At 41.7% G+C, this 12,935-nt stretch overlaps 1 protein-coding gene across 4 annotated transcripts in view; it reads right to left on the bottom strand.

Annotated features, from left to right (window-relative positions):
- Atp8b4 (ATPase phospholipid transporting 8B4 (putative)) overlaps positions 1–12,575 on the bottom strand; it is a 214,355-nt gene extending 201,780 nt beyond the window's left edge. For 2 of the 4 annotated variants that reach the window (XM_047542231.1, XM_047542234.1), the window contains exons 1-3: positions 12,477–12,575; positions 12,017–12,108; positions 16–81 (exon numbers count right to left, since the gene is read on the bottom strand). In XM_047542231.1, coding sequence (XP_047398187.1) covers positions 16–43 — 28 coding nt within the window. In that variant the 5' untranslated portion in view covers positions 44–81; positions 12,017–12,108; positions 12,477–12,575. Of the gene's footprint in view, positions 1–15; positions 82–12,016; positions 12,124–12,190; positions 12,270–12,476 lie in introns of those variants that run through there. The other 2 variants (XM_047542232.1, XM_047542233.1) reach the window with 2 other exon arrangements.
- Positions 12,576–12,935: the final 360 nt, after the last annotated feature.

Here is a 12,935-nt window from a genome sequence, read left to right as displayed (position 1 = left end):
GGACACAATACTTACCAAGTGATTTCTTTTTACTGCAGAACATTATTGCTCCTGATCATTTACCAGGTCCCAACCACCAAACTACATTAGGAAACAGGAGAAGCACACATTAGTATTTGAAAAATGTTCAATAATCATACATTTATATGTATTAACTTTCTTCCTAGACAAATCTAGATGACTAGGAAGTCACTAACACAATAAGAAACAACAGCTTCAACTTATCAGGCTTTAATCTAACCAGATAAGAATAATTCTGCATTGGATTAGACAAAGGGGAATAAAGGGAAGGGAAAGGGGATGGGAATAAGACAACCAGTAGAATAAATCAGACAGAACCTTTCTATGTCCATATATGAATACACAGCCTGTACAACTTCACATCACATCATGTACAACCACAAGAACAGGATCCTAATTAGAATAAGTTATACTCCATGTATGCATAATATGTCAAAATACACTCTATTGCCATGTATATCTAAAAGGAACAAATAAAAAATAAAAAGCAATAATTCTGTACTAAAAAAAATTTATTGGTATTATAAAGGTGTTGGGGCTTAGAAAATGACACCCCAGAGTGAAGAAAAGTTTCTCTCTGAACTTCTGCCCTTTTGTCTCTGACTACTCACTCTACCTCAAAGCAAGCCATAGAAACAAGAATTCCTTTTCTCTAAGACAAGTCAGAAAGCAGAAATCTTTTTCCCCAAAGCCAGTCATAAAACCTAAAACTACTACTTTTTCTCCTATCTTTCTGTGTAGAGTTGACCATAAAGAAATTCTCTGACCTACTTCGTTGTATTATGGATCATTAGATCCCCATTACAGAAAGAAATTCTACAACTGAGGGGCCAAGAAGAATCAGAACAGACAGGCCTTGCTGGGCTTCCCTGTGCAGTCTGTTATCATTGGCTCAAACTCTTTTTGCCCATTTACAGTTCTACACAGTTCTACCTGCTTCGTTGAACCTAAATATAAAAATGAATAATTCATTCCAGGTCTCTGGGTCTAACCTGAAGCCTCCTACATCATGTAAAACTATGATCAAATAAAATGTTTATGGCTTTTCTCCTATTAACCTATTGCCAGTTTATCTCATCAGACTCAAATGTCTAAACTTCAGAGGGAAAATTTGAATTCTCTAAAATGCTATATGGACAATTCAAGGTAAGAACAAATGTGCCATTAAAATTGTGCCAAAACTAATATATCCCATACCCCGTGGACCAGAATATCTTGAGGGGAGATTTCAGCATTTGCCTTTAACTTGAGTCATAGGTGGTTCATAGCAGATGGAGCTGGTAACAGCTCCTGAACTTTGGGGAGCTACATGTAAGAGGAAATTATTAGCCAAGCTCTGGAGAAACTAAACACAATTCAAATTTTTTCCATTTATCCTCATAGCTTCATCCAGGTTTTATCAAGAAATCCAGAACAATGCCATTATTATCTTTCCCTTTTTCTGCACGTGGTCTAATTTCCTTCTTATAGTAAAGTCTGTTAAAAGTTTAGAATGAATATAGAGGCAAAAAAATGATTTCAAATATTCAGACCCCAGTAGACCAGACATGACCCAGATACCTTTGCATACACATGACAGGGTATGCAGAGGTAACAAATGCATGCTTTTTCTACTCAGGGAGAAAATGACTTGTTTGCTTCCTGCTCAAAAAAGTTATATGACAGGATGCAGTAAATATACATAAAGAAGAAGTTTGTCAGTCACATGGAAACCACAGAAGGGGAAGAATAGTGCTTATGACCGAGTAGTTACGAGAAAAGAGATGGCATGGGAAGTTCAATGCCACCCTGCTCCACCACAGATCCCCCACAATCTAAGGCTCCTGAAACAACTCCTGGTTGTACCCCAGGGTTGTACCTGACAAAGAAGGTCACTGACACTTCATAGGACCTGGTACTTTTCTAGGGCCCAGGCTACTAAAGCTGATGACTCCAAGCAAAGAGAGCACTTCTGCCTAGAAGCAGGGATAGGTGTCAAATATGACCCATCAGTAAGTCTCCTGTTCCTCTCTCCATACCTTCTACCAACTGCCACCAAGGTCACCCAGGACCATCCCTCCCACCCCTCTCCACTTCCCCTCCCCCAGACCCCAGCCCCAGCAGTGGGCTGTCTCTAGGGCATGTCTGAAGACCAGAGGCTGCTCTTGCCCTGTGCTCCTACCCACAGGTCTTCCTCACTCCAGCCTTGGCCACCTATAGACCAATGTCCACGTCAAACCCAGAGTCATCTTCATAAAAGAGAAATATTGTGCCCCCGCTAAAGAGACTCCAAACATTTCCCACTAGCCTTAGGAAAAAAAGATCAAATTCTAACATGACTTCTAGGACCTTCCACAACCTGATCCCTGTTCATCTTCCTAGTTGATTTCTTATCCCTGTCCTCCACTGCCCACATGCCTCCCTGCCTATGCTCCAGAAACGTTCGATTTAGCTTCTTTCCATTTGGGAGCCTCATACATGCTCTTCCCTCTGCTTGTGTTAACCACCTAACCCACCTCTGTCCCTCTCAGCTCTCACACACACTCATATGTCACTTCCTCTAAGAGGTCTTCCCTGACCTCACCCCCGAATCAAATAGGAACACCCCAATGTGCTCCCATATACCTGCTTGGTCCATTTCAGAGACCATATCACTCTGCCTGTTATATTGGCTATTTCCCGATTGTTTCACATACTCCATTAGGCCAGGGACTTTATCTGTCCAGTTCTTAGCTGTAAGTCTGGTATCTAATACATGCCTGGTGCACAAGGTTGCCCTACCAACACTTGCTGAATGAAAGAGGATGAAAGAATAATGTTTTGAAATTCTAAGAGAAATGGAACAAGGGCTTCTAGATGCTAAAAGTCACTTACCAACTATCCTTCCCAAACCCCAGATACTAGTGCCAGAATGTTAGATCTGCCTTCCAGAGCTGGGGGCTCGAAGGCTTCTGGCCTTCCCTCTTGCTGGTCCCCAGCCTCCTGTGTGCCCCTATCTCCAGCCTAGATCCTCAAAGGATGAGTAAATCTGGTTAGTAACAGGAAGAGTATTGTGAGCAAACGGAAGAGTGGAAGAAGTGAGCAAATGCAGGGGTGGAGGACCATGAAGAGGTACTAGAGCTAGAAAGGAAGGTCCACAAAAATGATTGTTTTGAGGTAAAGCCTTCCCGTGAAAAATAACGGGGACAAAAGCGAGTTTTCATCCATGAAGGATTTTCTTTGTTGTTGTTTCACAAAGCAGTTGCAGACAAATGAAAAGCCTCAACAGATATAAAATTACATCAGGAAGGAAGATGGAGAATCCTGTGGCAATGACTCCTGTATCTGGTGACCCCATCTGGCCAGAGGGGAAAAGCTCATCAGCAATTCTAGGCTAACTCGTTAGGGATTGAAAATTCTCTCTGGAGACTAAGTCAACATGTCCTGTTTTCAATGGCTCAGAGTCCCTGGAGCAGAGGAAGAACAATTCTTTAAGCCAAGATGGCAAAAGAACTGGATACCCTGAGAGGGGACAACAAGAAAGCAGGCAGAAGGAATTCAACTCTCAGAAAGTTGCCAGCAATACAAGCCACTGGCCAACTCATTCTTTTTCCTTACTGGTTCACCAGATTGGTCTGAGAGATTAGATCTGACAGATAGCTAACCAGTAGAAAAGATGGTCCTAAATGTATTTGTGTAATATGAAGGTAATTGAAGGGAAAATATCTATGTAACCCCTTCCAGCTCTTAGTTTAGGTCTTCCAGCAAGCACTTCTCATTTTAAAAACTCCTGGAATCATGCATAAAGCAATACCAAATCCTTCCTAAAAATTACTGTTAAGTCATACTACTAAATTGTTATATTTCGTTTTTTCCTACCATCTTCCAAAGTGTCTTTGAAACCCTTTATTTGGAAGATATTAAATAAATCTATTTTTAAATTATGGTCATCTTCATGATTTTTCTTTCATGGAAAATATTCTCTATTTCATACTTAAGAGTGATAATATAAGCATCATTATATGGATTAAATATTTCTGTAAGATTTTTAGAAGTTATTTCTTATTCTTGATACTATTCAACTGCTTTTTTACTCTCTGAAACATAAAGTTACAAAGAAAAAGAAAGAATTGACATTCAAGTCCACATTTCCGTCAGTCCAATCTTTCCCTTAGAAAAGCGACAATCCAGGAGTATTTTATAGAGGATTGATACCCATGTAGCAGATTCCAGTTTTTAACTTTGAGGAACTAAAATTGTCTTTTCATTCTTGCACCTTTATCACCTCACCAAAATACCCCACTGGACACTTATTCCATCTCTAAAAGATTCAGAGTAGAGAAAAAGTCATCTTTTACTAAATTTTAGGGCCAGTGGCTGTCTAAGGAAATATAGTAAACAAAATCAGGTAAAAGAAAAATGTTTGCTAAAAAGCAAAATCTAACTCTAGAAGCAGGAACTTGGGATTTTTAAAATTCAACCATTTACAAGTACTGAAGCAAATGATATTTATATAATTAGGTTCCTGCTTTTTAAAATTGCCCCAAAGCAGAAAAAACAGGGGAAGAAGATCTAGGTAGGTTGTAGGTATTATCTTACTTCTGGCTTCCTCTCATGCAGGGGACTAGAATGGTGGTTTCCTTTATGTCCAAGTTCTAGTAGGTTTTATATAGAGAGAGAATATGGTGTACACATATATATATACAAACACACACATATATATGATATGGTATATATATGATATAGCTTATATATATATGACAAGATATGAGAAAGAGTAAGAGAAGAAAGATAACAGAAATTACAGCTAAGGGCTTTATGCATACATTCATTTTAAAGTGAGATTGGTACTTTTTAAAATCAAAAGCTATATTTCTATGAAGATTTTCTTTTCTTTACATTTCTAGTTTAGGTTTCAATCTTGGTCACAGAAAATACTTCTTGTAATGATAGAAATTACAAAGTCAAAAGAACATACCAATTCAATTCTTAGTGGGAAAATGAAGAGTTGGTTTCAGACACCTGGAGACTAAAGTAATAACAAGACTCGAGGTTGGACAGGCTAGTTAGGCCTAGGTGGGGAAGAGGGCATCCTGTCGATTCCAAGTGGCGGTCTCTCCTTATAGTGAAAATGAGTACACCAGGTGCAGGTGATTCAATGCTTTAGCAAAGGGTTAAAATGGAGAGTCTTTTTAATGACCTGAGGCTACTCGGCAATCAAGTTATTAGGGATAATTCCCCCTGCTCCAATTTCACACTCACCGAGCAACCTGCTGATAATAAATTGCTTTCCCACAGAAGCTGGCCTACAGGGAGAGAAGGCTCTAGTCATGATGAAGTGAACATTCTGGTCCTCCTGACAGTTATATTACATATTTTAAATCAATAAATTCTTTAAATCATCATTCTTATTCATATCATCTGTCTCCTGAGCTAATACCAGTTTGTCCCAGGAAGATAGACCTGTTTTTCTTGTGCTGTTGAATTATGTTCCAAGAACTATAGGACAGATGGTCTACTCTGGCCATGGTGAATTCAATACAAGGCCCTCAAGGGAATAACCTGGTGAGTTATTCCATCAGCAATGGGATGTGGTGGTTGGAAACCTGTCCTTTGGTGTCTAACAGCCTGATCTTAGGTTGCCATTCTTTCTACTATCTCATTTACAGAACCAGGGGCAAATCTCTGTTTGCCTCAGAGTCAACCTGGTGGGCTGTGGAGACAAAGGACACAGAGAGTTCATTAGATATGAGATCTCAAAGGCAGCTCTTTGAACCTTTTTTGTCAAAGTAGCCACATGAATGTTAGGAAGAAATGAGGACTGTGAGAAGAATCCCTTCAAGACATTTTGCAGTGCAAGATAAGTGTGAACAGGTGATAAGAGTTTAAAAACAGAAGGAACTGAGTATGGTGGTGCACACCTGTAACCCCAGCTTCTTGAGAGGCTGAGGCAGGGGATTGCTGGGCAACATGGTGAGACTGCCCCAGCCTCCTGAATCTATAAAGGAGGAAGAGGAGACTTTAAAGAGAGGATGTGGGAGATGAGGTGTGGTGGGTAACCTAAGGGGGCAGAGCCAGTAGAAGGAGAAAGATTGAAAATATGAGAGTGACAGAAAGGCAAAGGAATGGCAAAAGATTAGAAGAGAAAGAGAAAATGAAGGGGCCAGGGCAGCTAAGGAAGAGACAGGAGCTGTCCAGACTAGGAGAGGTGAATGGAGCAGATCCTGGGCAGCCCTGGGAGCCCCTCCCTGCCTGTCCCCCACTCAGGAGGAACTGGAAGTTCCCCACCAGAAGTGTCCACTACTTCCTTTGAGCAGTGGGTTCTCTTCAGTCCTCAGGACTCAGGAACAAAACGGGCCAAGGGGAAAGGGACCCAGTATGGTTCCAATGAGCCCAACCCCAATCCTGCCCTGGGGAGGATCTCCCTTTTATCTCCATTCTCTTCTCTGTCCTACTCACCTTCTCTGACTCTGCCTTCTCTTCCCATTTGGAGACAAGAGAATTAGACAGGAGAAACTTCAAGGATAATAAGATTCAAATCCCAGCTCAGTTACTTTCTACCTAGTGTTAATCTGAATAAGTCACTTACCCCTCCTAAGACTCAATCTGAATCTATAACATGGAGACCATAGTGCCTCCTCCAAGCTGTCACATGGTTAATATGTGTATATAAACAGTTTTCCCCATGAACATGTGTCCACCTCCCCCATCTGCCTTTCCTTCTCCCACTCCCTCTCCTTTTCTCCTTCTTCAATCTCCCAGTTTCCTCCCCCTATTCCCTAACCTTTCCTTACATTTCTCTCTGAGGTGTTTCCCAGCAGAATTGAACTTGTCTCTGAGAACCAGTTCAAGCATGGAGAGGAAGAGGCTGGGGTGAACCTTGAAAATACAGCTGCTTGAGCAGTGGAGGGTCCTAGGGTGGGCAGCTGGGAGGGCAGGATGAGGGAACAGACCCCTTCTCTTCTCTTGCTGCCTCCCACCTTGCTGGACTACCTCTGCCCCTCCCTCCACCAGGCCCCAGGTTCCCAGAGCTGCAGAGGAAAAGCCTCAGCAAGCCCTTCCTAGAAATACAGCTCTAGGACCCCAGAGAAGGGAGATTCTGGTGAAGCAGAAGAACCAACTGTGGTGGGGAGGCCAGATAGGGAGCCAGCCCAGGAAGGTCCTGCACACACGCAGCTGTGAGTGTGAGTGGTGTGGATATTTTAATCATATTTGGTATCAGTGGCAGATGCCTCCATCCCAGTACTCGTCAGCATTGTACAAGAGCAGAAGTAAAAACCATCTAAGCCAATCTGCATGTGTATATATGTGTGCATGTGAGTAAAAGTGATGATGATTAATACTGCCAAATATATAAATTGCTTAGCGTTTATGTCTCATTACCATGACTTAACAATAATAAATCTCTGTATTTCTGTATAATGTCTATCAGGTTATATCATCATGAGTTGTCCTGTCAACCCTGTTTGTAGTCTGTTAGGCATGCAGTCATTACCCAGCTGCAGAATTTCATAGCTTTTCTTCTTGTTCATCCCTGCTCATTTTCCTCCTTGGATGACTAGCTTCATTTTCTCTTTCTTTCCTCTTCTTTCCCATGCCTGCTTTCCCCCTTCAGATTTAACCCAGGGGTGCTTTACCACATCCCCAGTTCCAGCCTCTTTTTTTTTTTTTTTGAGACAGGGTCTTGCTAAGTTGCTGCGGCTGGCTTCCTGCCTCAGCCTGCCAAATCGCTGGATTACAGGTGCACACCACCATGCCCAGCCTCATCTGCTCTTACTGACTTTCTTGTAAGAAAGGGTGCCTTTTCCCCACCTTCTACTTATCTTGTCCTTTCTCTCCCAGACTATGCCTCCCCTGGTTTAGTCATCTTCCTTCCCCTTCTCACTTCTCTATTTCTCCACCAATCCTGGAGTCAAACCACTCGGGTTTGCTCAGTCCAGCTAACCCCATAACCTCCAGCAAGTTCCCCCACCTTCCTAGCCTCTTTTCTAATCAGTAAGTCATGTGCATCAGAGTAATTCATGAGATTATTAGGAAAACAAAATCAGACCATGCCTATAAAGAAATTAGCATAGTACTTCCTGTCACAAAGTTAGGATTCAATTAAGGAAAGCTCTTATTGTTTTTGTTTTTCTTAAATGTGTTTTCTAAACTCTCCACATGTAGAAAAACACTCATCCAATGCAAGAGCCGTCTCCTTCTGGTGATGCTCAAATAATCAAACACTCATCCGGTGTCTACTGTGTCTAACCCGGACTGGGCACGAAAAAGGCAAAAATGCATTTCCTGTCCTTCAGAAGGCCACAGTCTGGGGACAAAAACAGACAGTCACACAGAAAGATCATTAGAACAGTAGTGTGGGACTGTGGTAGGGGGATGGAGAACCTCGGAGATAGGGGGAAGGGAGTCACCCAGCCTGCTCCTCAAAGTCAGCTAAGACCTCACAGATGGCTGAGTCCTCTTGAAAGGAAGAGTTTGCTGAATAAAACAAGGGAAGTACAAGCAAAATGAACAGCCTGTGGAAAGACCAAGTGTTGTGAAAGGAAGAGGAGCAGTGACAGTGGGGGCAATAGGTCACAGGGGTCTGGGCGGAGATGGCATAGCAAAGTAGATGAGAGTCAGATCCTAGGAGACATCACCCTCACCATGGTCCTCCTCACCACCACCCACTGGGTACTTGGCCCTCTGCCAAGCAACAGCATACATCATCCCATTCAGGCCTTGCCAAAGCTCTGGAGGTAGGGACCATCGTGAGGTGACACAGAGTGTTGCTGCAGCCAAGGTCCTGTATCAATCCTGCAGGATGGCATGATTAGAATCCAGCCCCTCTTGCCCTTTGCCATTGCTCCCTGTGTCTCTCTATGTCAGTTCACGCTGTCAGAGGTTTTAGAAGATGACTCCCACAGCATGGGCTAGCATGGAAAGAGATTGGGATCAATGACAACAGGCAAGTGAAGCTGCATTCGAGATGTGTCTCTGCAATTGAATTGCCAGAATCTACAAATGGTCCATATGTTGAGGTGCAGAACATGGAAGATTCTGGGGTGATTGCTAGGTTTTTGCCTTGGACACTGAGAGGAGCAAGGTGCATTAACTAAGATGACAAATGCAGCAGAGAAGGATGAAGAAGGGGGAGGGGCAGAAGCAGGAACTGGGATAGGAGAATAATGAATTTGATTCCATCACATTATTCCTGGAATGGTTCTTGATCACTGAAAATGTCTTCAGCACTAACGAGAAAAGACAGATTTGAAGACTTGGAATCATCCACCCATAAGGAAGGGCTGAAGTCAAGGGGAATGAATGACCTCATTCAGGAAGAACAAGAATGAAGAGGTGAGGAGAGGACAGAGGGTGAGGATGAGTCAGTAAAAGAACAAGGACAGAACCCTAGGGATCACTCGGACTCAAGAAGAGTCAGAGAAGGAGCTATTGAGATGGAACACTGTGGCCTGCCACCACCCCCTCCTCCCCTAGGAATCCACTCTGTCCAGCACCAGAAGGGGTTCAACCAACTTCAGTTGAGTAAATCAAAGGAGAGAGGAAGGAAAGGTAGATTCAAAGCAAGGAAGAAACATGTTTCCAAAAATACAGCAGTAATGTTTGGTATTTATTTAGAAATTTATTAATACTCAAAGCACTCATTATCACTAAGAAATTGTGATCTTCTTTGATATCTTTGCAATAAAAATCCTCAAAACAAATAGTACCTTCTAATTTTTACACATGCCATACTACTGGCATCTAGAACACATACATTAAAAGGTCTATTTCTCCTATCTCTCACCCTGCACAAAACTCAACTCAAAATGGATGAAGGACCTCGGAATCAGACCAAAGACCCTTCATCTTATAGAAGAAAAAGTAGGTCCAAATCTTCAACATGTCAGCCCAGGATCAGACTTCCTTAACAAGACTCCCATAGCACAAGAAATAAAAGCAGGAATCAATAACTGGGATAGATTCAAACTAAAAGACTTTCTCTCAGCAAAGGAAACTATCAGCAATGTGAAGAGAGAGCCTACAGAATGGGAGAAAATCTTTGCCACTCATACTTCAGATAGAGCACCAATTTCCAGAATCTATAAAGAACTCAAAAAACTCTACACCAAGAATATAAATAAACCAATCAACAAATGGGCTAAGGAAATGAACAGACACTTCACAGAAGAAGATGTACAAGCAATCAACAGACATATGAAAAAATGTTCAACTTCTCTAGTAATAAGAGAAATGCAAATCAAATCTACCCTAAGATTCCATCTCACCCCAATTAGAATGGCAATGATCAAGAATACAAGCAACAATAGGTGTTGGCGAGGATGTGGGGAAAAAGGTACACTCATACATTGCTGGTGGGGCTGCAAATTAGTGCAGCCAATCTGGAAAGCAGTTTGGAGATTCCTCAGAAAGCTTGGAATGGAACCACTATTTGACCCAGCTATCCCACTCCTCGGCCTATACCCAAAGGACTTAAAATCAGCATACTACAAAGATGCAGCCACATCAATGTTCATAGTTGCTCAGTTCACAATAGCCAGATTGTGGAACCAAGCTAGATGCCCTTCAATTGATGAATGGATAAAGAAACTGTGGTATATTTATACAATGGAATATTACTCAGCCATAAAGAATAATAAATTATGGCATTTGCAGGCAAATGGATGAAATTGGAGAATATCATGCTAAGCGAGATAAGCCAATCTCAAAAAACCAAAGGAAGAATGATCTCACTGACAAGTGGATGATGACACACAATGGGGGGGAGGAGACAAGAATGGAGGAAGGAGGGACTATATAGAGGGAAAAGAGGAGTGGGAGGGGTGGGGGGAAGGGAAAAAAATAACAGAATGAATCAAACATCATTACCCTATGTAAATGTATGATTACACAAATGGTATGCCTTTACTCCATGTACAAACAGAAACAACATGTATCCCATTTGTTTACAATAAAAATAAATTTTTTTAAAAAGGTCTATTTCTGCCAGGCACGGTGGCACACACCTGTAACTCCAGCTACTCGGGAAGCTGAGGGGAGGGATCACAAGTTCAAGGTCAGCCTCAGCAACTTACAAAACATTATTTTGAGACTTTGTCTCAAAAAAAATTTAGAAAGGGCTGGAGATGTAGCTCAGTGGTAGAGCACTTGCCTAGCAAACACAGGATCCTGGGTTTAAATCCCAGTCTGTTTTTGAAGTCCAATTTGCTTTTAAATAGTTAAGTTTTTCCTACTAAAAATATTTCCAATAAGCCCTCTGTGAAAAAAAAAAAAAAAAAATCCCCTAGACACGGAAAAGAAGATCACTCGGTCCCTTATTTTTAAAGATTCAAACATGATAAGACAAATCATTGAGTTTTCATCTTGGAGTAAAGGCCAGCACAGAGCAACCTCCAAGCAAAAGGGGTGGCTCATGGGCACAGGTGTTGTTCATCCATATGAAATCCTATATTTCTTCATCCCTTCCTAAAAGCCTTCAGTCCTCAATTAACAGTTCTAGCCAATTTCCTTTTCATTTTTTTTTCAAACAGCTAATCATTAACCAGAGACCTGCAACACTTTCACGTCCGTTAACAAAGCAACCTAGAATGAACAATTTTTCTATTCAAATTTCAGCACTGAAAATCTAACCCTCAAGTCTCAGAGGGATGGTCCAGTGCAAATTGTCAGATCTGAGCCACGAATTCATCAGCAAATAAGAGTATTTGGAATAGACTCGCTAGATGAAATCTTACCAAAAAAAAAAAACCAAACGAAGTGACAAAGACCCACACATGGACATTCATGTAACCCCATGGCTCATTTATAGGTGATGTTAACAGAATAAAAATCTGAATTTCAAATGAAGAAAATGTCAAATCTCCCATCCCTAATTTCTCTCAAAGGAATTTTTTTATTAAGAGAAAAATAATACAGAATATTTGTTAAATCTCAACCACACAGATGAAAACAGCAAAATGAAATACACACCCAGAAGAAAGGAACAGAAAGTCCCAACCAGCCCAGAGCCAAATGCCCATTGACCTCACCGACTCACCTCAGTGTGGACCCAGGAAGAGTTCCCAGCAGCACGGAAGATCACACGAGGATCCATTCCATGACCATACTGGAGAGAAAAGCAAGGCTATTCTGCAAGAAACAAACTAGGTCTCAAGAAGGCATTCTTGAAAACATGAGATCAACTCCCGGAAAAATGGTCTTGACCACTTACCGCTAGCGGAAGTTGCTAGGTGGCAACCAGATTCAGCATCTCATCAGAAAAGAAAAAAAGAAAGCAGCTTGGCTGCAAGTGAGGAACTGGAGGAGGAGAATACTCCTAGGGAAAGGTTAGAGAAGAGCCTCTCCTACCGCTGCCTGCTACTGCTGCCAGGGCAGAACTGGTTAATCTTGGAGAAACAAAAGGAAACTCCCAAGAGGCTGGCTTCCTCTGTGAGAGTCAAGAATTCAGAAGGGTGGAAGTGAACAAAGGAAGGGACACCAGCTACACATCTACTTACCAAGCCTCTACAGCCCTCCACTGAGGAAGATAAGCCAAGAGACCTTTGGAGGTCCCACCTGTTTTACCACAGATGAAAGATTTAGAAGTGAGATGTTTTGTTTTGTTTTGGTTTTTAATCATCACAAGGGGAGTTCAGCTCTCTTACCGATGAAAGCCAAGCGCACATGAGCAACATTGAACACGCAAAGTAATGACACTTCTTCTTTCCCAACATCCTGAATTTCAATGCACAGGAAGCAAGCATTAACCCTGAGGATACCGAAGAACAAATGCTCATAGGAAATGGATTTGAACTTTTTTTAGTTTGGAATAGCTTTGAGGGGTTCTGGCTCCAAAGGTGGGATAAGATGAAAACAAAATATTTTGGTTCATGTCTATTTTTAAAAGGAAGGATATGACTCCTTTTAAATATGCCTAAAGTCATCTAGGGATTTTTCCAGCTGTTGCATCAGATCTG

This window comes from Sciurus carolinensis, chromosome 2 (assembly GCF_902686445.1).
Source record: "Sciurus carolinensis chromosome 2, mSciCar1.2, whole genome shotgun sequence".
NCBI classification, from domain to species: Eukaryota; Metazoa; Chordata; class Mammalia; order Rodentia; family Sciuridae; genus Sciurus; species Sciurus carolinensis.
Note: the sequence above shows the minus strand (reverse complement) of the source record. Positions and strands in the feature narration are given on the sequence as shown.